At 35.4% G+C, this 24,888-nt stretch overlaps 4 protein-coding genes and 2 non-coding genes across 8 annotated transcripts; 3 read left to right on the top strand and 3 right to left on the bottom strand.

The window, feature by feature from the left end:
* The first annotated feature begins 1,290 nt into the window (after positions 1 to 1,290).
* LOC105949965 (ubiquitin C-terminal hydrolase 12) lies at positions 1,291 to 15,658 on the top strand. Of its 2 annotated transcripts, none has more exons than XM_012973275.2 (32): positions 1,291 to 1,545; positions 1,935 to 2,022; positions 2,270 to 2,417; positions 2,634 to 2,791; positions 3,335 to 3,600; positions 3,701 to 3,919; positions 4,037 to 4,145; positions 4,227 to 4,342; positions 6,195 to 6,293; positions 7,026 to 7,135; positions 8,070 to 8,144; positions 8,426 to 8,504; positions 8,582 to 8,728; positions 8,820 to 8,900; positions 8,983 to 9,102; positions 10,310 to 10,432; positions 11,128 to 11,205; positions 11,319 to 11,407; positions 11,499 to 11,607; positions 11,748 to 11,816; positions 11,903 to 12,013; positions 12,417 to 12,472; positions 12,593 to 12,770; positions 12,891 to 12,992; positions 13,080 to 13,151; positions 13,427 to 13,492; positions 13,816 to 13,881; positions 14,153 to 14,239; positions 14,336 to 14,452; positions 14,662 to 14,736; positions 14,845 to 14,931; positions 15,104 to 15,658. In XM_012973275.2, the coding sequence occupies exons 1-32, from the start codon at positions 1,516 to 1,518 to the stop codon at positions 15,143 to 15,145; spliced, it is 3,372 nt and encodes a 1,123-aa protein (XP_012828729.1). In that variant the 5' UTR covers positions 1,291 to 1,515; the 3' UTR covers positions 15,146 to 15,658. The 2 variants fall into 2 exon arrangements, with proteins under 2 accessions (XP_012828729.1, XP_012828730.1); XM_012973276.2 differs by having other exon boundaries at positions 1,328 to 1,545; positions 14,339 to 14,452.
* A 381-nt stretch (positions 15,659 to 16,039) lies between these two features.
* LOC105949931 (uncharacterized) lies at positions 16,040 to 18,749 on the bottom strand. 2 transcript variants are annotated; one of them, XM_088823661.1, is made up of 9 exons: positions 18,643 to 18,749; positions 18,109 to 18,345; positions 17,828 to 18,034; positions 17,632 to 17,722; positions 17,450 to 17,520; positions 17,302 to 17,343; positions 17,079 to 17,191; positions 16,537 to 16,636; positions 16,040 to 16,313 (listed from the first exon to the last, which is right to left on the bottom strand). In XM_088823661.1, exons 2-9 carry the CDS (start codon positions 18,218 to 18,220, stop codon positions 16,219 to 16,221), a joined length of 831 nt encoding a protein of 276 aa, XP_088679787.1. In that variant the 5' UTR covers positions 18,221 to 18,345; positions 18,643 to 18,749; the 3' UTR covers positions 16,040 to 16,218. The 2 variants fall into 2 exon arrangements, with proteins under 2 accessions (XP_088679787.1, XP_088679786.1); XM_088823660.1 differs by lacking the exon at positions 18,643 to 18,749 and having other exon boundaries at positions 18,109 to 18,595.
* Positions 18,750 to 18,804: 55 nt separating this feature from the next.
* TRNAR-CCU (transfer RNA arginine (anticodon CCU)) lies at positions 18,805 to 18,877 on the top strand. Its single transcript has one exon. It is a non-coding gene; the product is annotated as a tRNA-Arg (tRNA).
* Positions 18,878 to 18,955: 78 nt separating this feature from the next.
* On the bottom strand, positions 18,956 to 19,028 carry TRNAR-CCU (transfer RNA arginine (anticodon CCU)). Its single transcript has one exon. It is a non-coding gene; the product is annotated as a tRNA-Arg (tRNA).
* Positions 19,029 to 19,337: 309 nt separating this feature from the next.
* On the bottom strand, positions 19,338 to 21,424 carry LOC105949928 (Sterile alpha motif (SAM) domain-containing protein). Its single transcript, XM_012973234.2, has 2 exons — positions 21,298 to 21,424; positions 19,338 to 20,132 (listed from the first exon to the last, which is right to left on the bottom strand). The coding sequence occupies exon 2, from the start codon at positions 20,118 to 20,120 to the stop codon at positions 19,485 to 19,487; it is 636 nt and encodes a 211-aa protein (XP_012828688.1). The 5' UTR covers positions 20,121 to 20,132; positions 21,298 to 21,424; the 3' UTR covers positions 19,338 to 19,484.
* Positions 21,425 to 22,142: 718 nt separating this feature from the next.
* LOC105950009 (uncharacterized) lies at positions 22,143 to 24,660 on the top strand. Its single transcript, XM_012973329.2, has 4 exons — positions 22,143 to 22,521; positions 23,106 to 23,207; positions 24,084 to 24,244; positions 24,380 to 24,660. The coding sequence occupies exons 1-4, from the start codon at positions 22,428 to 22,430 to the stop codon at positions 24,491 to 24,493; spliced, it is 471 nt and encodes a 156-aa protein (XP_012828783.2). The 5' UTR covers positions 22,143 to 22,427; the 3' UTR covers positions 24,494 to 24,660.
* Positions 24,661 to 24,888: the final 228 nt, after the last annotated feature.

The following is a 24,888-nucleotide window of genomic DNA, read 5'->3' as shown; positions in this document are numbered from 1 at the left end:
AAGTGAATTTGCCATAAAATTAGTATTTTGTAAATTTTCTTGAGTTTAAATTAATTGTTATTTGTAAAGAAAAGTGTATTTTGTTCCAAATTATTTGCGTTTTGAAAATTGGATGATGCATTAAAATTCATCAATTATTTCGAACGTTAATTTTGACAAATGAAAAATAATTTGAATTTCGTTTAAATTGTTTCTCCATTTTTTTATTTTTTGAGTTTTGATAAAATTTGATGACATCAACTAAGAAAATTATTAAATAGTCTCGATTAGAAGGGAAATTCTCTTTTGATAAAATTACACATTTGTGTATCTTTTTTTTTTTCTCATAACTTGTTTTTAGTCCTAGGTTAAAGTTGAAAAAAAAGGAAAACAATTTTTGGTGTGGTGGATGAGACATTATATTGAATATCCGTGTGAAGAAAAATAATTGAGATAAACTTTGAATATGATAGTAAAATTAAATACGTAAATAAATATTGTTCGTCCGAACAATTGGATGTTTTTTCTAGTAATAAAGGAATCCACATCAAATCATATTAAGTGCATTGATGATTAAACTGCATGCATAACTGCTTATCATTAGTGAACATATATCTTTATGTACTACTGCTACTATTTTGTACGACTTTTTTATATTAACAAGAGAACTCGCAGTCAGTTGAAGTGGATTGTAAGTGAATAAAATTATGAGGAAAACTTGTTTATCTCTAAAATTTGGTAGAACTGTAAAAAGAAATTGTCGTACATGTTAAAAATAAGATTTTTTTTTATTCTATAAATTAAAACATGTTTTTATAAAAGTTGCTTTGTGAAAAATAGACCAACTGTCTTTAATTATTTTTCCTTACATGTGTTTTATTGTGGAAAACCATCATATACTACTTTTGTTCACGTTGAAAATTACTTCAAATAAATTTTCAACCATGGCCAATTCAAAGACAACCGTGGAATTTGGATTGATCATTTTTTACACCACTGTCTAATAAAATACATCATTTTTTAATTTACAACTAATGATTTTATTTCTATATAAAAAATAAAATATATAAAAAAAAAACAAAATGAGAAGGCTTTCTAGAAGTTACAAAGAGAAAAGTAGAACGAAAAGGAATTAATTGGTCCAAAATAATTAAAGAAATGTCGGCTAATCAGATGCATCGCTGTGTAACGTGCTCTCGCTTTGAAATGACGAAAAGGCCCATGACGATTTACATTTTCTTTTTCCACATTTAGTTGGATTATTTATTATTTATTATTTACTATTTATTATTTACAGTCATAATTTTTCCCAATCCCTAATTAACCCTTGACTTTGTGAATAATCCCCAACGTGGCCCCGTGAAAAAACCAACACACTGAAAACCCAGAAGCCTTTCCATTCTCTCTCCGTCTCTCTTTCTCTCTCATCTCTCTCTCTCTCTCTCTCTCTCTCTCTCTCCTATCTTTCTCCCCCCTCTCTCAAATTGCATTGATTTCTCTGTGATTTGTCAATCAGGCGGCTGTAAATCTTCAGCCATGACGATGATGACTCCTCAGCCGTTGGATGTAACTCCCACTCTCTTCTTCCTCTCTCACTTTTTTTTCTACTTCCGTTTGTGGTCACATTCACTCTTTCCGTCGCCTCCGCCTGTAGATATGCATGCATAACTCAATTGGTTGTTAATTCTTTGAATTCGGTCTCCTCGGCGGAGGATTTTGTTGTCTGTGTGCGCATTTTAGTTTGGGGGGGATTGATTGATTGTGATCGGACTAGGGTTTTGCACTAGCTGAAGGGAGGTTTAAGTAACTTGAACTTGAGTTGATTTCTTGCCCAATTTGTTCATTGCGTGTGAATGAGTGAATTTAATGTTCATACTTTGGAAGAAAGTATATGTCTTTGCGGGATCAAGCTTATTGTTGATTAATATTTTTTTTTCTGGCTTCTTAAACTGTAGCAACAGGAAGATGAAGAGATGCTGGTGCCGCACTCTGATTTAGTCGAAGGTCCTCAACCGTTGGTCCAAGGGCCTCAGCCAATGGAAGGTGCTCCTCTTGCTGCACTACTTCAATTTTTGTTTATTATTTTGTGTATGGGTGCATGGGCGCGGTTACGAAGAAGTATCTTTCTTAAATTTGTTTTTTTTTCTTGGAACATTGTTGTTCGATGTTATTGTTGTTCCAATTGGCATAGAGTTGTTGGGTTCGATTTCCGATTTCTGTCAATGCCAATTGAGGTTTCCGAGGTTTTGTTCTATGTGTATTATGTTTTGATAGATTGCAAATTTCTTAGTGGCGCCATCGGACAATGCTGGAACAACAGAAAACCAGGCGAATGACGAGCCACAAGCATCACGCTTCACGTGGACGATTGATGCCTTTTCCAGAGTGAATAATAAGAAGCTTTATTCTGATGCCTTCGCTGTTGGGGGCTATAAATGGTAATATTGATAGCTTTAAATTTGGCTTTTTTTCTCTTTTCAGCTCTGTTGGTGCGTGCTATAAATGAAATTAACTATGTTTGTTGGAATTAAATAAATACAAAAACTACTGCATGTAGTATGCGTTAAAAAGCTATTTTTATTGATTTATTTTCTTTCGACTGTGCTTTATTTAGACTAACCAGTTCGCCTTTTGAATTGAATTGGTCTCTGCAGGCGCGTGCTTATTTTTCCAAAGGGAAATAATGTGGACTACTTATCGATGTATCTAGACGTGGCTGATTCAGCTAATTTGCCGTATGGGTGGAACAGATACGCGCAGTTTAGCTTGGCTGTAGTTAATCAAATGCATAGCAAGTTAACAATTAAAAAAGGTACATTTACAACTCCTGTGTTTCTGATTTCTTTTCATAGTTTCAAGTAAATGCACAAGGAGTGAAACACCCCCACCCCCCCAGTCCCCACCCCAACACATGAACGATGATATGTGCCTGCCAACAACCAATTTCACTGAATTTTGTTATTTAGTGAAGTACTTCGAACCCCCCACGACCTCCCTCCCCTCCTCCCAAACCAAAGAAAGGAAGAAACAACTGGGAAATAGATAAAGATCTCGGAACTGCTGTGAAATTTCCCTTCTATAGAGTTTTTATTGTTTCCTTAGCAACTGGGTTCTATTGGCCTTTGGTCAGTAACTTAAGTTTCTACTGGACACCTTGGCGGTAGAGTTCTCAAATTGAAGACTATAGAATAGTTTTTTAGTAAATGATTGTGGTTCGGTATGGCTGAATTTTGCATTTGATGATTAACTTGCCAAGTCATGGAATATGAAATTTATTTATCTTCGCCAACTCAGATAAAGTATTCACTAACTGTCGTAAGTTGTGATAAAATGACCTTTCTTGTGGATCTCACAGATACACAACACCAGTTCAATCAAAGGGAGAGTGATTGGGGTTTCACATCTTTCATGCCTCTTAGTGAGCTTTACGACCCCAACAAGGGATACCTGGTGAATGATACTGTTGTTATTGAAGCCGATGTAGCTGTACGTAAAGTTGTTGATTACTGGACATATGATTCAAAGAAGGAGACAGGCTATGTTGGACTTAAGAACCAGGGTGCAACTTGTTACATGAATTCTCTGCTCCAAACTCTGTACCATATTCCTTACTTCAGAAAGGTTAAAATAGGATTTATCTCTTTTGATATATTAAACTGTTTGGTATATCAGATATGATTAAAGAAGCATGCAGAAACCTCACTTTAAAAAATTGAATCAGGCTGTATATCACATGCCAACAACAGAGAATGATAACCCCACTGGAAGCATCCCTTTGGCGTTGCAGAGTTTATTTTATAAGCTCCAGTATAATGACACCAGTGTTGCAACAAAAGAGTTGACTAAATCATTTGGATGGGACACATATGATTCCTTTATGCAACATGACGTGCAAGAACTTAACAGAGTTTTATGTGAAAAGCTTGAAGACAAGATGAAGGTACTGGTGTCGACAGCATGAGCTTTCTCTTGTTGTCTGACAGTACGAGCTTACTCTTGTTGTCTGATATAAAGATTAATTTTTGTTAAGGTAATTATAATTTTTCTTCTGGCGCAGGGAACTGTTGTTGAAGGGACAATACAGAAATTATTTGAAGGGCACCATATGAATTACATAGAATGCATCAATGTGGACTTCAAATCTACAAGAAAAGAGTCCTTTTATGGTAATAGTTGGTTCTCAGACTTCTCCATTACATTTTTAGGGTAGATGAACATTTTTATTTCAACAAATGTCCTTGTGGCAGATCTTCAATTGGATGTAAAAGGTTGCAAGGATGTCTATGCTTCATTTGACAAGTATGTGGAAGTTGAACGCCTTGAAGGAGATAACAAATACCAGGCTGAAGGACATGGTTTGCAGGTATATTGCTCCTAGTAGATAATGATGTTTTGTCAGTTTCTCCATTTATTTTTCTGTCTTCCTCTGAATGTTTATAATGATAATTCACCGAGTGGAAGTTGAAACTTTGAGAAATTCATGGGATTACCGTGGTCGATAGAAGTATGAGTACTGTGTTATACCAGTAACTTGAATAGGAGATTAGTTTTACCAATCTGGTAAATTTAAGAAATTTCTGTCACTGTTGTAAACTTTTATCGAATATGTTTATGCATATAGCAATCCGTTGGCATAGCTCTGACCTTCAGTCTCTTGGAATTCATATATTTATGTGAAACCATTATTCACCTTAATGTCTGAGATGTTATCGCTGTTCAGCAAAGAATAGACTAAGTTTCTCTTAGTTTAGGCAATGTAAAATGTCACAATTTCAAGAGCTGGAAGTTGGAGCAACTTTAGAAGAATAAATTCACTATATAACAATAATTTCATATTAATATATAGTTACAGTGATATATTGGATAGTGGTTTGGCAAATTTGAATATTGGATTAGTCAGGAATGGACATCACTTAAGTCAAATAGTTATATGGAATATTTGCGACTTGTATTGTTACTCTACTGTCAGCATCAGTGTCTTTCTGGTATCTGCAAGTTGGGAGTTTCTTACTTCTTTTCTTCAGTATTACATATTTAGGGTAGTTGGAAACTTGGGGGGAAGGCGAGTTTTTATGAGATTAACATTACGTGTATCTAACTGGAAAAAAGTAAGATTTGTATTACGTAACATTTTGGAGTCTGAACTTATCCCTTCATGACTTTCCATTTATAGCTTAGTTGAGCTGTATGTAGTCAAACCTTTTTGTGCCACCATGTGCCAGCTGCTCTTACTCGCTTTTTAAGGAGGCTGCTTATCTGCATGCATCCTCTTCCAAGTTTAATGAACTCAATTTAATGACCTCATTAAATACTGTGCGTTGCCCATCGGCCTCTTTACTGTATGATATCATTTATTTTATCTGACCACAGTTTTTATTCGTTATGTTTCACACTGTAATTCTTTGATATATACTCCCTCCGTCCCTTATTATATGTCGTTTTGGGTGGTTACGCGTAGATTAAGATAGTCAATAAATATGCATAAATTATACTAAAAATAACATAGTAAATGCTAAATACCCTTGTCATTAATTATTTTTTAATTAACTAATTAAGAGTGATAAGGGGCAAAATTGATAAAAATGCAGTTAAGCCTTATTGAAGCTCTAAAATGACAAATAATTTGGGACAAAAAAAAAACACCCCAAAAAGACATATAATAAGGGACAGAGGGAGTAGTGATATTGCAATGCAGTGTGCTTTCTTTGATATTTTTTGTCTTGACTATCTTTTCACTCTGTGTTACTTTTGGTGTTTTCCTCGCTTCATATGTAGTACTTTGTGTTCTAAAATCTTTATTCTTCTTTTTCACCGTCTTTCTGAGTTCTGATTCAGCCGAGCTTGGGAGTGGCAGGTGGTGTTAAGACCTTTGTAAAACATGTTCTTATTTTATATGGTGTTATGTAGCCTGATTCTGTGACGAGAAAGATTGCTTTTCTCTTTATTGTCTTATATATAGTTATGCTCTTTAGGAGAAAGCTTTTTGCTTTCTTTAGGAGAAAGCTTTTTGTGACAGTTACTTTTTATCTGGTTAAGTTAATTTCAGACTGATGGGGATGTTGTCCATTAATGTATGGAATTTTAGTTAACTTCTGTAAGCTTTGATACTCCTCAGTATTGCAGTTCTAGATTGATATATTGATAGATGTAACATTTAATCTCAACAACTATTTCTATTGTTAAATCTGGCCTGAAGAGTATTGTTTGAATATTAGGACGCAAAAAAGGGTGTCTTGTTCATGGACTTCCCACCAGTTCTCCAGCTGCAGTTGAAGCGTTTTGAGTACGACTTTATGAGGGATACAATGGTTAAGGTGAGTAATATATAGTCATCTTTCAGTTGTTGATCGAGGTCAATATTTGTTTGTTTTTATAGTTGATGTTGGTAAGATGATGGAGGCATATATTTTCGACATGCTCTGTGGTATATGGTTTGCACAATTGGTACATGACCATATATTGACATAAACCATGTAACTTGAACTAAGGGAGATACATTGATTTTCAGATTTTTTTTTTCTGTATAATGATTATGGATAATTATTCATTGTTCACCAATCCTTTTACAAGGGCAGCATCAGATAGACATGAGAATTGTAATGAAATTAATCTTGGATGTATTGTATTTTAGAAAGTTGGCCTTTCTTTTATTTTCTGTTTCACTTTGTTTTCGTTGCAACTTAGGTGCATTTTTTTTGTGCGTGGCTCCATAGTGTGAACTCTAGGTTCTTTGTTTGTTAAATCTCCTTTTTCTTCCTCCAGATTATTTGATATGATATGAAATATTTCTCGAAGCTAGAGGATTCATGTACAGTTATTCAGTACTATCCTTTTGTAATCATTTCTCATGCAATTCTACCATAGCCTCTCTTTTGTTCTTGTGCGGCTGGTCTGTCATTTGCTAGACATTCTCAAAAGTAACTTTTTGCCCCTAACATCTGATGTTGATGTTGCTGATCAAAACCTTGCTCTGTGGTCTTTTTTTCCTATAGTTTGATTTCTGCTTTCAGTGCGACGCTTCAAAATTTCTTAATGGTTGATTGCAGATAAATGACCGTTATGAATTTCCATTGGAACTTGATCTAGACAGAGACAATGGCAAGTATTTGACACCAGAAGCAGATAGAGGCATACGAAACCTTTACACGCTTCACAGGTCTGTGCACAGTTTACCTATAGCTCTCTTCTGTCTACCTATTTGTGTGCCTTCATGTCTTTTTTCCTTTTCCCTCTCTCTCTGTGTGTTTTTCCTTCCCTCGGGGAGGGGGTGGGATTATGATGTTGTTAAACCGAAAATTTGATCAGTAAGAACAGAAGATGAATAAAAATGATACCATACAAGTTCATCTACCAGGATGAGCTCCTACACTTGCTTTTACACTTTTGACAGTATGCTAGTAACTGAATCATGTGTAGATCTGCTCTGTGTAAATACATCAGTTCCTGATTCAGCAAGTTAGAGCAATTGGAACAATAAGAAATACACTCATTGATTTGTGGGAATACTGAGAGTTGGAGGATTCTCTCGTTGATTCGTTGCAATGTTGAAATTTTTCGTAACAGAACTTAGAAAATTCAATTGTTGATTTTGGGAATGTAAAAAGAATTATAAATTCAATCACATTCTTGTAAGAATGTTTCAATAATTTTAAGTTGTACTATTTATTCGTAAGAGTGCTGAAATAATTACTTTTCAGTAAATTTATTCAATTATACTTGAAAAAATTCTAGATGACAGCCCTTTCATAATAGGTCAATCTTAAGCACACCAGAAGTGTAGCCAATACGTATGTTATGTATCCATGTATGGTGACTACTTTGCCTGATGTTAGTTATGAACCTTTGGTATGTTTGAAATGAGATGTCTTAGAGTGGATTAGTTGATAAATTGGGATAGGCATAGCATAATTTTGTCTCACTACCAATCTTTGAAAATGACAGGTTTGTATATGGGTACTGTCAGTGTCAAGACCCAGTAGATGTGCATCTGTATTTATTTATCTGCAGCAAATAGGAAACTAAAACCTTTCCCTTATATGAATTTTCCCTTTAACTTTCTATTCCTTTCTGTGCTTTATCTTCTCCGACAGTGTTTTGGTTCATAGTGGTGGGGTGCATGGTGGTCATTATTATGCTTTTATCAGGCCGACGCTTTCTGATCAATGGTATGTTTCGAAGATAACCTCTCTCCCTTCCCCATCTTGCAGCCACTTACATATGTTTATGTTATTCTTCTTGTGGAGGAATATTTTGTAAATGTTCTAGTTTCCCAGTTTCATTTATATTACTGACGTATCATTGTCAGATTTTCCATATCCATGCACCAGTTTAGTCATAGTTCCTTAACCATTCCCATTTTACCCTTGTATATATGTTAACGTTGTTTTTCCTCGGCATTGTTACAAACCATATGAGGATGCTTTATGTTTTACTAATAACTTTTCAGGTACAAATTTGATGATGAGAGGGTTACTAAAGAAGATATGAAGAGAGCATTAGAGGAGCAGTATGGTGGTGAGGAAGAGGTGAAATTTCTGTCTGAGATCTTCACTCTCTTGTACTTCCTTGTTGTTTGTGTGCTTATACTCTCTTTCCTTTACAGCTACCACAGACAAATCCTGGCTACAACAACACCCCGTTCAAATTTACAAAATACTCAAATGCATACATGCTTGTGTATATACGAGTGAGTGACAAGGATAAGATTATATGTGATATGGATGAGAAGGATATTGCGGAACATCTTCGGGTAATTTTTGCAACGTATTGGATTTATTTATTATTGTTTTACATTGAGGTTTGTCATGAAACATCACATATCTATATCCTACACACTCCAGATAAGACTGAAAAAAGAACAAGAAGAAAAGGAAGACAAGAAAAGATACAAAGCCCAAGCACACCTTTATACTATTATCAAGGTTATTGTTACAATTGTTCATGTAATGTTGATTTCCTTATTTCTGTAGATGGACCATTGAGCCATTTTGTTAACATTTGCAGGTTGCTCGAGATGAGGATTTGAGGGAACAGATTGGAAAAGATATATATTTTGATCTTGTAGATCATGATAAAGTATGTAACTTCCGAATCCAGAAACAAATGCCTTTCAATCAGTTCAAGGTACTATGTTTTCTTAGTCATTGTCTTGATAAGTCAAATGCATGACACGTTTTTTTGTTTTGAAATAATAATAAAAGTGTATTGCTAGGAGGGAAGGTAACTCTGTTCAATAACAACTGCTAGATGTGCTGGTCATAAAAAATGACAGCTCAAGTTCTCTTAGTGAACCTGGTAGAGGTCCATGTAAATCCACATGAAGTTGAATCCTTCATAAGAATTTGTATCATCTTTATAGTTTGTATTCGCATTTACCTCGATAGAGTGGAGTGGAGAAATGGTGATATAGATGTAGTTGTCCTAGAAAAATCCTTTTGTTGTTATGTGAGGGATTGCATTAGAGAACAGAGGTGCACATGTATAACTTTTGGAACACGAATCCTATTACTGACACTGCACAAGGAGACCACGAAATTGGCTACTACTCTTACGTGAACCTTAATTATGGGAATGTACAAAGCAATCTTAGTGAATGCAGATGCTTGTTCAGCCAAGGGAGAGATAAATAAGAAAAAAAACCCGTTTTGCAGTGTCCTGTGGCAAAAGAACAAAAATATGACTAAACCCCCGTGTTACAGGCTTTGTTCTTGGTGCTCAACAAACCTGACTTAGGAGCACAACTAAGTTAACAAAACTTGGCTGGATCTCATAATTGTACACATTATATCTCATTTAAGATGTGACTTGAATGAGAAGATTGACTGATTAGTTTAAGGTAAATTACTCAAATGAGAAGTTATATAGTCATGATTCTTTGTTCATATGCCAGACCATTATAAATTTGATTTTAGTGACGGAAAAATGGTTTCTCTTTGAGGCGAAATTACTGATCAAATGCTGTGGCAACTTTGCAATGGGGTATCTCTTGCCGGATACCTCTGAGGAAAATTTTGTTGATTTTGGGTATTGTGGTGGCCAACAGAAGCAGTCAAATCATCTTTTCTGAAACATACAGCTTTCATAGAATTGGATTAAGTTTTGATCAGTTGCTCTGTGTGCGTGTAAAGCTTGCAATTTGCAATTATTAAATTTATTTTTCCTATCTAGTTACTACCTATAATATTTTGGCACCCTTGTTTAGTGTAGTAACTTGGGAGTCTGTGAGGTATTCATTATTTTAGTGATTTCATGAATTTCTGCAAGTACTGAAGCTTTTTTTTCTCAATGTTTTAATATAAAATGCTAACCAATGTTGTGGTGTTTTATGAAGGAAGAAGTAGCCAAAGAACTTGGTATACCAGTACAATTTCAACGCTTTTGGATATGGGCAAAAAGACAGAACCATACTTACCGTCCGAACCGGCCATTGACGGCCCAGGAAGAAGCGCAAACTGTATACATATTACTCCTTTCCTTTCCATCAATTCAGACTATGTGGGGATAATGTTCTCTTTGGGAATGCTTGGTGCACAAATATATTAACTATCCATTCGCTGACCTTTAGAAGTTCAGATAGATGAATGATCTATGTTAGACATGAGATTTCTATTTAGCAGTGACCAGCAATTGATGATGAAGGTTTATGAAGATAATTTAGGCAGCAAAGTGATGGAACTATAAAAAGATTCATAAAAATCTCTGGTTGAAGCACGATTTCCATCATATAAGTTTTTATAGATGTTCATTTTGATATGTGACAAATAGTGGATCGATTATGAACACTTCGGAAGATGCGAATTATGTTTTTTAGGATTAAGCAAACATTGCTTAGCATTGAAAAGGATATCACAAGATAAGATATAATTGTGAAGGGAAGTAAAAAATGAATAAATAAAAATGCAGGAATCATGCCAGCTTGTTTCTTGGGAATAGCCATAGTTATGTACCATCTACCTTATCATATGTCACATTGATCCGTGGTCGTGAAAATTTGTTGCCCGAGTCACTGTGCTCGTTGAATCTCTCCAGTTTGAGTATACATCATTAAATTGATTCCCGTGGGAAAGTTGCTTTATTGGCTATTTATCAATCTATATATTCTTTTCTTAGTTATTTAAACTTAAGCCTTTTCCTATTTATGATCTGCAGGTTGGAGCACTGAGAGAAGTTTCCAGTAAAGCTCACAATGCAGAATTGAAGTTGTTCTTGGAAGTACATCATGGACTGGTATAATCTTACATAATAAACAATGTTGCTGGCTGGCAGGCTTCTGTTACTATGATTGTTGATGGAATTTCATCTCTACTGCTTCAACTGTATTTTCTTTGTTGAATGTATAGGATTTACAGCCGGTTCCTCCACCAGAAAAAAATAAGGAAGACATACTTTTGTTTTTTAAACTCTATGATCCCGAGAAAGAAGAGCTTCGGTACTACTTTCTTCTTTGAAGATTTTATTTACTTTGTTTTCCTTCATTTTTGTGTAAATCTTGGTAGCCATTTTACTCTTGAGTTTTCCAGATACATAGGGAGGTTTTTCGTAAAGAACACCGGAAAGCCCATTGAGATCCTAGCAAGAATAAATGAAATGGCTGGATTTGCTCCTGATGAAGAGATTGATCTATTTGAGGTTTGTCTGTCATTTAAATACACTATTTGAAATTACTCATACACATTTAAGCATGTTACACAGTACATCCTATATCTTTCCTAATTATGATTCATTTAACATTATCTCGTTATGCATTGATCTTGTTTGTCATTTTACAGGAAATAAAATTTGAGCCAACTGTTATGTGTGAACGCCTTGATAAAAAAGCTTCATTTCGATTTAGTCAGGTATTTATTAGTTTCTTATATTTTATTATTTCAGTGCATCTCTCCTTGTATGTACTTATCCTCCCCACCGCTTCTGCTACCCTCAGATCGAAGATGGGGACATTATTTGCTTCCAGAAACGGCCTTTGCCTGAACATGAAGAGAAAATCCGTTTCCCTGATGTTCCTTCATTTTTGGAGTACGTGAAAAATCGCCAGGTTAATCCTTTACTTCCATACTAGTTGTTTTGGCAGACATTTTCTCTTTTAAACTAATATAAGTGATGCAGTTACCAGATGTACATATGTTGATAATTTGAAATCAATTATATTCTTTTATATTTGTTCCATAACCTTGCCTGGCCAGAGCTTTCCAGCCTATTCTACCGAATTGATTTGATATCAAATAGAAAATTTACTTTATTTCATCTGCTCATCTCAGCCACCCATTTGGTGAGGTCATCTATGTTCTTTTTTTACCTTTTATGTAACTGGAATGCTTGTTGGCCAGTATCCAGAGGGAGTAAGAAGGGGTGGGGGGTGATTCCTGATAAAACTGTTGTTCACACCTTTTGGTTACCCCTCTGTAGCTTCTATTTGATATGTATTTGGTCTTTTGCAGATTGTGCATTTTCGAGCTTTGGAGAAACCCAAGGAAGATGAATTTTGCCTAGAATTGTGAGTGCTATCATATTCCAATATGTAGAATGTTTAAGACTGGTTTGCAAGGGATTGTTTTCTTTTCACATATATCTTGTTCTGGGAAACAATTGGACTCATATGAAAATCTATCTTCAGAGCAAAGAATCACACATATGATGATGTTGTGGAAAAAGTTGCCCAGCGCCTTGGCCTAGACGATCCATCAAAAATTCGTCTTACTCCTCACAATTGCTATTCTCAGCAACCGAAGCCCAATCCCATTAAATATAGATCGGTTGATCATTTGCTAGACATGCTTGTCCACTATAATCAGGTACTGGCATATAGTATTCCCTCTCTCTCCGTTTTCCTTTTTTTGTTCTTTCTGGTATTTGGTTTGCTAGTTTGTTGATGTAACTGATGAATTAGTGACATTTCTGGTGTCTTATGATAGATTTCTGATATACTGTACTACGAAGTGCTAGACATTCCTCTTCCAGAATTGCAGTGCTTAAAGACACTGAAGGTCGCCTTCCATCACGCCACGAAGGAGGAGGTACTGATATTGTTACTTCTATCTTGTAAAGTCATTTACAACTGAAGGTGTGTAAGTACGCTGACCTTGTCAGGCTGCCCTTTTCAGGCTGTAATTCTCAATATTAGATTGCCTAAACAAAGCACCGTTGGAGATGTTCTCAATGAGATCAAAACAAAGGTTAGCTAGCTCATTGCTCTGTGCAAGTTGTTTTCCAGGCCACAGATTCTGAAATTGAACTTCATTGATAGTCCCGTTGTGAAGCGAAGATAAGGAAAACTGAAATTAAACTGTTTTGGATGTGATTCCTTCTGCACCTCCTCTTCTTTCTCTCACTGTTTCTAAGATAAACTTTTGACGCAGTTTTCACTCAGTAATGTCTTTACTAAGAATAAAAGTTAGAAAATAGCAGCATATGTTATACAACATCTCACAGCTCGTGCATCTTATAATAGGTGGAGTTGTCTCATCCAAATTCTGAGCTTAGGTTGCTTGAGGTTTTCTATCACAAGATTTACAAGGTAACCTTCTCTGCTCTTAACATTTGGTTCTTGATATGCTGGCATAACTTTGCTTTGACCATCCTCATTCACTTATTGAAATTGTCATGTGCATAGATTTGTTAAGGACTGTAATTTTGTTTGGAAGTAGATGCAAAATAATATTGGTGACTGATCTGATCTTCGCCTGGTATGGGATATCCTCCGGGGTATCGCTCCTTGGCTAGGCAGCATCAAATTGATAACGCAGCCATACCTGCAGTGCACTAAATAAATATATAGCTAGAAATAGATTACTCTGTACGTTGGAGTATTCCTCAATCTGCTTACTCAATTTTTTGCAGATTTTCCCACTCCATGAGAAAATTGAGAACATAAATGACCAGTACTGGACTCTGCGTGCCGAGGAGGTGAACTCTCTTCTCAAAATATTTTCTTGATTTTTGTTGTTTTACACAGTTTTGTTTTCCATTTGACCTTCTTAACTGTATAACTTTAAACTGAATAATATGATCGACCTAATGAACTCTGAAAATTATCCGAAGAAAAAGTGAGAACCCCAACTGTTCCGAATACCTGTTCGTCATTTACAATATCAATTTTTTTTCTGCTTCAGTTGAAATTTGTATATTTCCTTGGCGATTCATGTATCTTATATCTATATCTTTTATTCTTTGACAGATTCCAGAAGAAGAAAAGAATCTTGGGCCCAATGATCGTTTGATTCATGTTTACCATTTCAACAAAGAGATTGCCCAGAATCAACTGGTATTTCATCATTTACTGAATTCCATGCTTGGAAGTAGATACAGCTACGAGTACTCAAGTAGTAATTGCATGTTTACATTTTTTTCTCATGAACAGCAGGTCCAGAATTTCGGGGAACCATTCTTCTTGGTCATTCATGAAGGCGACACATTAGCAGATGTTAAAGTACGCATTCAAAAGAAATTGCTGGTCTCAGATGAGGAGTTCTCTAAGGTATGTAACACCTACTGCTATGTTTGTATCTTGAATTACAGTAAGGGAAGCAGAAAGAGATTATTTTTTTCTTACTTCAAATGATGTCACTTAAGATCACTAAAATCCAAGATCCAAACATAGTATACATAGTGTGATAAATCGGTGAAGTAGTAGTACACTGGTCATTTGATTATTTATTTATTTGTTTATTTTATTGTAATACCCAGTGGAAGTTTGCATTTTTGTCATTGGGACGGCCAGAGTATCTCGAGGACTCGGACATTGTCTCCAGTCGTTTCCAGGTCACATTTTCCTTTCTGTTGATTATTATTGTTATTATTTAGATATTGAACAGTTAATTTTCCTACAATGTTATTTAAAACTGAGAAACCAGTATTCTTGTCTTCCAGAGAAGAGATGTTTACGGTGCTTGGGAGCAGTACCTGGGGTTAGAGCATTCCGATACTACTCCTAAAAGAGCATATGCTGCAAACCAGGTAAACTTCTTTCAGGTTGCTATATTTTATGAAATGTATCTAACTATATATATTCCTGTGATCTTTAGAGTTTCTAACTGAGTTTATACTTTATACTGTTTATCATGTATGTCCAAATATACACTTTAGCACTAAACTCTTCTTGAAACTTCATATTTTCTGGTAATTGCAGAACCGTCACACATTTGAGAAGCCAGTGAAGATATACAATTGAAGTTGATCGCTTTTTACGAAAATGCCCACTTTGATGTTGGTTGGAAATGAGAATTAAGGCAAAAAAAAAGGAAAAAAAGATTGACATTCCCTGTTGTTCTTTTACGAGGCTGTGGTGGTTAGTATTATTTATCCTTTCGACTAGTGTTGGAAGGGCAGCTCCTCTCTTAGACGTTTGTTGTTTCCCATTGTCGATAGCTCTTTCGTTCTTCTCATTCTCACTTTGCTTTGTAGTGGGCGTGCAAACTATTACGTTGTCACTTTGTAATTTATCACGCGTAACAGATTTTGGCTGATAGGTTTGTAAAGTGGGTATAGTTTAGGTCTCTCTACCATAATGATTTATGTCTTCTTCCATTTTCTTTTCCTTTTTGAGTTTCCTACCCCTTGTTTTTTTTCGTTTGTATTTCGTGTATTGCATAAATAGGGGACGTAACTCGTGATTGTAAAATAATACGATTATGTTGTTTTTTGGATATCATATTTATAAGCTACCATTATTCAGAGCATTAAATTATGTTATTACGAGTGCCCAAATTTAACCCTATGCTGCACTGTATATTGTTTATACGAGGGGTGATCCTACAGTCCGGTACTATGAGAATTGGCTGAGGTGACATACCCTGTAATTACAGTTCATTTCAAAGAGATTAAATCTAAACCGTCCAAAATTTCTCCAAAATTCCTTGTTCATGTCGATTGGAAATGGAAATTGAATTTTTACTCTCCGATTGAAGGTGCGAAGAAGTGGTATTTCCCTATTTCATGCCGACTAAATTTGAGCGATCGGATGCTAGAAACGCCCTTATATGAGTCCCAACCTTTACGTTCACAAAATTTGGCAGCCGTTCATCTAATAATTCAATCTGTTTAACCACATATTTCAGAATGTTGGTGCAAGTAAAAGTAAGAGAACTTTCTTAATAAAAAAAACAAAATGGCGGGTTCGAAAGAACAAACCAATCACTTGGAAATTTAAACAGCTTTGTGATATTAGATTTTGCCAGTATCTAAAACACGAACAGCAATAAAGGATACATGGTGGGACTTTACAGAAAAAAGATTGACACAAGTCTATAAGAATCGGTAGGAGATCACACCTCCATTAGTCTCGATGCTTAGCCTATTCATTTTTATGAGCAGCAATAGGTAAGATCTTGCTTTATAGCCTGCAAAGGATAATGCACGATAAATCAACTCCAAAGTTTGAACTAGTCACATCACACACAATATGAACTCCCTTGACGAAATTCCTATTGTGTGATAACTGTGTATTGTGTCTACTGTTTAATTATAGAAAGATCGAATGTTTTGCTACTTCAGTTCCAAAGAAAAAGAAAATAAAAATCAATGCAAATGAAAGGGGAAAATTCAAACTAGTAAAACACGTACCCAGGTCAAGCAGTTCAATTTCATCTTGTCGAAAGGAGTTCGACTTTATCTTGTTTGCTTCTATGCAAGAGTTTATCTTTTCAACAGCAACTAGGAGATCCTGCATAAAGCGCATTTCAGTATTAACTGAGAATAGGAATTGGCTAATGGCAATTATAAAAACTTCTAAAGCATCATTACCTTGGGCTTCTTATTTTGCAACGAGCATATCGAGTACAATGATGAAGTATAGAAGTTGTAACAAGATAGTTGCTGACTGTTATTGAGTGATAGTACGGTATAATGCATATTACGTGTAGTTCTTCAATTCTCTTAATATCTCCTGTTTATAAGTTTTTCCTTAATGCTTTCAATACTACATCCCTACATTTGACTAGACAATTGGAATTTAACATATCAATACTACACCGTTACATTTTACGCTTGAAATTGCATGATTTATCAGTTCAGATATTGCCAATGAAGTAGCGATTCAATACCTAGATCTTGCAGAGTACACCTCAAAATAAAAGCACAACGAAACCAAGCCAAAAATATCATACCTCCCACGGTACCAAACCCTGCATGTGTTTTGGGAGACTTTCATAATCATCTTTTGAGATGCTCAAACGAAGCCGAGAATCCTCATTTTGGTCCAATGCATCAGTTGTCTCCCCTAGTTTCCATTATAAACAACTCCATCAATCAATCAGTCACGTGTTTCATATACTATCGGACTATGTATCAAGAATAATAAAACTTCTGAGAATCAAGAAATTCTCACACCTTCTATCAGAAAATCAGGCTCATCCATCTCAAATCTACTGTCTGCTTCACACCACATGCACAATGAACATGAAAAGAAACAGTCATTTACTTTTTAGCAAGAGCATAGATGAACTTACGTAATCTTGCTAGAATTCAATCAACTCACCTTGAGATGCAATGCTTGCAAGACAGACATCGGAAATCCCAAAATTCTTTAAACTCATTGTGTCGTCGAGCCTACATCATACGTGTTAAGTAAAGCAAACCATATAAAACGGTCCATCCGATTTATAAAAATTCAAGTTAAGTTGGAGTAAATTTTCATGATGAAATTTCATTGGATCATACAAGGTATCGTCTTCTGCAACATCATTGCTACTCCCGGTTGAGAAATTATCCAAGACAGAGTCTTCTAGGGCATCATCTTCATCAAAATCGACTAAACAACAACGTAAGAGAATGAACATTAAATAATAAAAAAAAACAAACCAAAAGGAACCGAAAAAAGTGAATTATTATTTGAAGTAAGATGAGACGAACGAACGTGGAGGAATGTAGTTGGAGGAGGAACGGAGGTGTTCCTGGAGGGCAAAAATGTCATTTTGATTCTTCTTCAAGACCTCGTTGCAGTGGCCGAGAAGCTCCTCGAACGAGACGGTGGCGAAGGACATGGATTCTAGCATGTTCAAATCGTCTCCGGCGGCAGATACTCTGGTATTAACGCTGTGCAAGAAGGTTTTCGACGCAGAATCTGCGGAAGCAAAAAAATCAGGGGAAATTGCAATAAAACAGATTCAGAAATGGGGGTAATGAGAGGTATAGTACCGAGGGGGATGGGGCGCCGATCGACGGAATCTTTGAGGGCGGAGCAGCTGGAATCGAGGTGGTTGCAGAATTTCGCCACCGTGTTGCAGAATTTTCCGATCGGTTCCTCCATTTCCTTGTTACTCCTCTCAGTACAATAGCCCGCTTTCTGCAAATTTGAAATCGATTTTGTATACTGATCCAAAAACAAAATAAAAAAATGAAATCTGTTGTAAATAGTATGGAATGTGTGGTTTCCTAACGTAACCACTTGATGGTTTTCAACCTCCCACTAGTGTAAACTTCCCACACCTTAGTCCCATGATGTGTGCAGGAATAACTTCCATGGAACTTCCATTTGTAACTCCTCCTTGTAACTTCCGGTGGCTTACACCTATATTAATGAGAAAAACTCCCTCCCCATGGATACCCACAATTTTCTCTCTAGGGATTCTTGTTCTTTGCATTCTCTCATTCGCTCTCCATTATCGTTATTATGTTCTTATGTATTTCCACAAACACAAACCAAAGAGCTAGATAAATAGGCCATTTTACAACAAAATCGATTTAATTAGTTTATATATTGTACAAACAAAAGTCTAAGCCCTTATTTATCAAGAAAACTAAAGTCCACCCCATATCAACTGAGCCCAATGGAAGACAATAAATCAAAATGTAATACAATCATTAACATAATAAAACATATCACTTCAAACAGCGCCTGTAGCTCAGTGGATAGAGCGTCTGTTTCCTAAGCAGAAAGTCGTAGGTTCGACCCCTACCTGGCGCGTTTCATTTTTTTATTTTAAACGCATTTTTTAATTGTTTTTTAATTATTTTTTATAAAATACCAAAAAAATAAAAAAAACGCGCCAGGTAGGGGTCGAACCTACGACTTTCTGCTTAGGAAACAGACGCTCTATCCACTGAGCTACAGGCGCTCTTTGTTATTGTACAAAGTACAAATTATATAATTCAACATGATATTTAAGTGCATGACATTAATTCCTTCTTAATATATTATTTTCTTTAAATTCAAAATTATTATTTATAATTAAAATTAAAATAAAAAATTAACTGATTTTTTTTCTTTCACATCGGATCTATTTGGAAAATACCAACACTCAATAAGAGAATTAATTCCTGTTATTAATCATTTGGGTCAAGGTTTAATTAGGGTTTAAATCCTACTAATCGAGACTACTTTCTCATTTATACTAGAATTTAATTAATTTGTTTGCAAAACAAAGTTATGAAATATAATGCATCATAAACTATTTACTGATCATTATTATATAACAATGTTCAGAATTTCTCTCAGTACTAAAATCTGTTCAAAGATATATAACACTTTATACAAAAATGGCTACCAAAATGAGTAAGATAGTTTTCAACATTCAAACATGGTGGAAACAATGGGGTTGGCAGATGCAATCAATTGCATGCATAAGCTTCCTCCGGGGGCCAACGGCATCCGCCCCCATATCTTTAAGCTTCTTCATACTAATATTTGCCAACTGAAATTTGCTCACGTTTCTCCTCCGAAAAACCTTCACAAAACGTGCCAGCCCGAGCGAAACCAGCCAATTCTCCAGTCCACCGGCCCTCTTCAGTTTTCTCTCAAGAAACGAAGCTCTCATTCTTCGGTTCACAAACGCGACACTACCATCAAATATCATCATACTTCTCTTACAACCCTTGTCTGAAGCAATCTGAACAGCCTGTTTGGGAGACGATGAAATGGATAATTTTTTCTCTGTTTCGTGGAGTGGTTGCTTCGAGGCGGAGATGATGTCTTCTGATGGAGATTTTGATTGGGGGTTTGATTTTTCGGGTGATTGGGAGGAGATGGTGATTTTAGGGTTTTCTTGTGGTGGGCCCTCGTTTACTACACTTGGCGTTGTGGAGCGTGCCTTGTTAGGCAATGGTGGGATTAGGATAGTGATTATCTGCTTCTTGACCATCATCCAGTCACTTTCATCAGATGGTGGTGCTCGATTTCGCTGCTGCTGTCTCTGTTTTGACTTCACCATTAGTTTTTATACCTGCATAAAATCAAGGCGTAAATTGTAGCTAGCAAGAAAAGGAAGTTACAATCACAACACAATCGACTTATATATATATATATATATATATATATATATATATATATATATATATATATATATATATATAGAGAGAGAGAGAGAGAGAGACACACACACACACACACGCACACGCAAATGTAAGTATAATAAAGCGTATATATTATTGATTCGGTGCAAACTGCAGGCTGCAAGCGAAAGTTAATGAGTATAAACACAAAAAACAGGTCTTTTCTACACTTTGCCGTGCATCAAAGAGAATTTAAAAAAAACAAACAATCAAGATGGGTAACTTAAAGAAATGCAAGTTCGTCCAATTATACAAGAGCACCACTTTCTCTTGATTCATTCATGAAACGAAGAAACGGAAGAAGCAACAAAGAAAGATAAAGGAAGGATGAAAACACACTAGGACTTTATAAAATGCACATCACCCAATTCTGTCGAGCATTGAATGAAAACCACGAGACGACACTTAACAGAAACAAGCATAACTTAACAGCTACTTCACACTTGTTCTCTCGTTTTCCATTTGGCTACTTTATGGTTCATTCGATATGAAAACATACACAAGTTCGACCAACATTTATCATGACAACCGAAACAAATATGGGAAAAGTGGAAGTGCTTGTTTTTAGATGTCGATGCCGTATCAGTAACTAATAACATTCAGTTCTTTCAGAATTTCACCAAAGAACGAAACACTCGTTAGGAGTCGGAATCGTAACTCATCAATTTCTCTGTCTACTTCAAATTACAAGATTTAACTTCAGTCTCTTTCTTCGTTTGGTTGGCTATCCAAATCCTATAGTCCAACTAAATTTCCAATTTTTTTTTTATTAATACCAACTTTTAAATATAGGAATCAAAGGATCTGAATTCAACCAGCTTTCATCTCGTAATCCTCAAAACTAAGCAAGTAGAGATGAGGCCCGGCCCGTAACTTGAAGCCCGAACATTTGTATATCCCATCACCAATCTTATTCGAATTCAAATGCGTTCGATAAAATAGGATTCATCAAAACTCGAATTTCAAATAAAGATAAAGCAACTTGTATGAACATCTAGGATTTCCAATTCACTTGAAGATACTGGAATTAAAGTAAAAAAAATTATAAAAAAAAACCTGAGATTAGGGCGCTACGCAGGTAATTTTACTCCGGGAAAAGAGAAGGAAGAATGATTGTATGCGCTTCGATCTTCTCTTGAAGCTACTCTTCTTCTTCACTGTGCTGCAATTTACTGCAACTGTAGCGTATCTACTGTTCGACGGTTTTGTTCACTGAATAAAGTGTGTGACTGTGTGTATTTCGTCTCTCTCATTAAGGTTTTGGGCCAAGTTTTGCAGCATTTGGAATAATAATAAGGCTTTCCAATGTCCAATAAGATTAGCCCAATTATTACTTTTTCTTTTTACTTCTTTTATTGTTTTTTTTTTGAGAAAAAAGAAAAGAAAAGCCTGCACATACGAAATTATATTATTATAAGGGTAAATTACGGTCAACTCCTCATATAATATCAAATTAAGAAAAAAATTCTTATGTTTGGATAATTACAACCAACCCTCAACTATAAATATTTTTTACGTGTCCATCTTTATGGTTTCAAATTCAACAGAATCTTCTAGATTCCGTGGAATTTTTTAAAGTCTGTAGTTGTATTCATTATGTGCAGAAATGCAGTTTTTTATGCACCTCAATCTGATATTTATAAGCCAAAAGACACATCTTATGATCAGCTTGTTTCAAAATATGGAGCTCCAATGGGGTAAAACGGATACAAACTGGAGAATATTCAATATAGTTCAGAAAATTCCACTTAATTTGACACCGTAAAAATAAACGTGTAAGAAAATTCATAATCGAAGCGGTGAATGTAAATTGTAATTATCCAAACATGAAGTGAATTCCCTTTTTAGTGGAGGTGTATGGACTAGATATAAACACACATATTCTTAGAGAAAATAATTAAAATAGACATTAATGAATAGTGAATTTTCAAAATATCAAGTGCTAAGCCTAAAGGAGTGCCGATCAAGTAGGGATAAGGTTTGGGCCATTCGGGCCTTATAAATGGATCCGGGTCAGATGCAAACGGGTCAAATGTGAAACTTCGAGGCGTTTTCCTCAAGAAAAGAATCTTCTCACATACATCGTCTCCATTAGACACAAATTTTCAGAGTCGGCGTTCATCACCGGAAACTTTCGATTTCTTCTCTGAAAATTCGTGTTCTTCTAGCTACTATATATATAAACAATGGCGCAGATGAAGTTTCTAGGTTGTCTCTTCGTCGCGATTTTTCTGCTCGTGCCTTTGACTTCCGCCAAGTCCACCGGCTTTAGCTATTGCAGTACGTCGCCGTTTTTTCTTCCCGCCTGATTTTTGTAGATCTCCGCCTTCAGCATTGATTTAATTGCCGGATTCTAATTTTACATTTTCTCGTTTGTTCTGTTACTTTTTGGATTAGGGTTTTGCGGATTATATTGTCGATTAGAGGAGTTGATCGGGTTTTTTGATTTGTCTGTAGCTTTTCGTTGATTTGCATGCCTATTGATCCAGTAAATTGTTTGAATTTAAAAAATTAGGTTGAAATTGTGGCCAACTTCGTGAAAACTGAGTACTTGCTTCTTTTCTGAAAAAAAAAAAGGGATTGTCTTTATTGCTGGCAGTTGCACTCAATTGAACTTTCATGGATTTGCAGTAGACTATTACTGAAGTCTTTGATCATGTTCATGATATATAAATAAAATTCGAGTTTTATACCGTTCGCCTTCGTTTCTTAGTTCTTAAATGAGGCATTTCCATTTTCTTTACATGATAATACGAAATATCGGGGCTATCTCTGTCTCGTTTCTGTTTCGTTTTGGTGCTTATCAGTGTTTATTAATATTGTGTTGTAGTTTTATAGTTTTTTGTTGTCTAAATAATTTACAGATAAGAAGACTGACTATGCTGTCAAGGTCAGCGGACTCGAGATAAACCCGTATCCAATTTCCAGAAGCAAAAACACCAGCTTCGAAATTTCTGCGACTACAAGTAATTGCTTTTTCCATATCCCTTTCGCTATTTTATGCTGTATATCCTGTCGGTAATGGCATTTTTTGCAAGCTGTTTAATATATATATATATATATATATATATATATATATATATATATATATATATATACATATATACACACACACACACACACACACACACACACACACACACACACACACACACACACATACATACTACAATGCCTATTGTTTAATGTTTATCACTTCAATGCCTTATTTATGGTGTTCGATGGATGTGGTTAATACTTTGCAAGAAAGATGGCATTAACTCTTACTCAACTCCCGAAAGGCGGTTCTATTTGTTTCTTGGAGAAATTAGTTCCTTATTATTTTGCCCGTTTGTGTTTTATCTGATGTCTTAATACAGTAGCCTAGTTGTTTGTCCGAATTATATGCAAGTTCACATTGAATCTTCTCAGCAACTTGTTTGATTAACCATTTATAAAAAGAAATAAGAGTGAAGGAGGTAAACTCCAATTTTTCCTTGCCCTACTTATAGCAGTTTGTTTGTCATTCAAGTCCCGCAGTTCTGCATTTTAGTTTCACTTAGATTTCCGTGTCTTTTGTTTCCCCCAAGTCTTCTAATTTCAGAAACCGTTATAGTTACAGTAAGTTGAAATTTTGAGATAGTCAACATTGCGTGAATGGGACTTCGATCTTTTTTTTAATGGAATCGTGCAGCTCTCCGAAATGGGAATCTTCAAAAAATGAGAACCAATATTTTTCCTTTTGCTCAGTTTGTTACAACTTTCTCATACTGTGTGATTGTAATCATTATTCATATGAAGCTTCTATTGTGAAATGTCCGGATTTCTATGAGACATAACTCGAGGGTTTTAATTGCTTGCAGGTGAAGCAATATCTGATGGCAAACTTGTAATTGGTGTTTCGTACTTCGGATGGCACATCCACGATGAGGACCATGATCTTTGTAAAGAAACATCATGCCCTGTTTCTGTCGGTGATTTCGTTGTCTCTCACTCCCAGGTTTTACCTGGAATCACACCACCAGTGAGTCATTTCATGATTTGTTTGATTTTATTTTTATTTTACGGATGTTATTTTTTAAAATTAAACTTGTTCATTTCGTAGCTTAGATATTTATTTACATTCAATTGACATTTCTGACCAAATCGATACATGCAGGGTTCGTACTCGTTGAAAATGACTATGGAGGATGGGAAGAAGAAGCAATTAACCTGCATTACCTTTGACTTCAGCATTGGGTTCATTGCAGAAGAGAACTTGGCCGATATGTAATTAAACGCTCCGGGATTTGTTCTTTTGTCCCCCCTTTCTCAAGTCTTTTCTATGTTGTATATGAATTTTTCCTCGTTCTTAACTTTTGCTACTTATGACTGTTCGTTTTGTACTCTACTGTATAATGTCGATATATGATTTAAGACATATAAATAAACCACTTTTCAGAACATTTGTGCTTTCAGAACATATGTTCGTTTTGTACTCTATTGTTCGTGTTGCTTGATCTGTCCTGTAAAGAGAAAGAGAACATCGAGTTACCTTCTTCTCTTGATTTTAGTATCATCATAGTATTATACTAAATGCAACTGGAATTAGGGCCCGTTTGGCTAAGCTTATTTTAAATAGTCGATAAGCTATTACGCAGCTAATTTTTTAACAACTTATAAGTTTAG

This window comes from Erythranthe guttata, chromosome 10, assembly GCF_056151865.1.
Source record: "Erythranthe guttata isolate IM_541 chromosome 10, IM_541, whole genome shotgun sequence".
NCBI classification, from domain to species: domain Eukaryota; kingdom Viridiplantae; phylum Streptophyta; class Magnoliopsida; order Lamiales; family Phrymaceae; genus Erythranthe; species Erythranthe guttata.
Note: the sequence above shows the minus strand (reverse complement) of the source record. Positions and strands in the feature narration are given on the sequence as shown.

Excerpts from the sequence above, each read along its gene's own strand:
- LOC105949965 (XM_012973275.2), top strand. The coding sequence starts at position 1,516 with ATGACGATGATGACTCCTCAGCCGTTGGAT. Across the intron at positions 7,136-8,069 it reads AACCTTTACACGCTTCACAG|TGTTTTGGTTCATAGTGGTG; the intron begins GTCTGTGCACAG and ends CTTCTCCGACAG. Across the intron at positions 11,608-11,747 it reads AAGAGATTGATCTATTTGAG|GAAATAAAATTTGAGCCAAC; the intron begins GTTTGTCTGTCA and ends GTCATTTTACAG.
- LOC105949931 (XM_088823661.1), bottom strand. The coding sequence starts at position 18,220 with ATGGAGGAACCGATCGGAAAATTCTGCAACACGGTGGCGAAATTCTGC. Across the intron at positions 17,723-17,827 it reads CTCCAACTACATTCCTCCAC|TCGATTTTGATGAAGATGAT; the intron begins GTTCGTTCGTCT and ends GTTGTTGTTTAG. Across the intron at positions 17,192-17,301 it reads GCCTGATTTTCTGATAGAAG|GGGAGACAACTGATGCATTG; the intron begins GTGTGAGAATTT and ends AATGGAAACTAG.
- LOC105949928 (XM_012973234.2), bottom strand. The coding sequence starts at position 20,120 with ATGGTGAAGTCAAAACAGAGACAGCAGCAGCGAAATCGAGCACCACCA.
- LOC105950009 (XM_012973329.2), top strand. The coding sequence starts at position 22,428 with ATGGCGCAGATGAAGTTTCTAGGTTGTCTCTTCGTCGCGATTTTTCTG. Across the intron at positions 23,208-24,083 it reads CGAAATTTCTGCGACTACAA|GTGAAGCAATATCTGATGGC; the intron begins GTAATTGCTTTT and ends AATTGCTTGCAG. Across the intron at positions 24,245-24,379 it reads TACCTGGAATCACACCACCA|GGTTCGTACTCGTTGAAAAT; the intron begins GTGAGTCATTTC and ends CGATACATGCAG.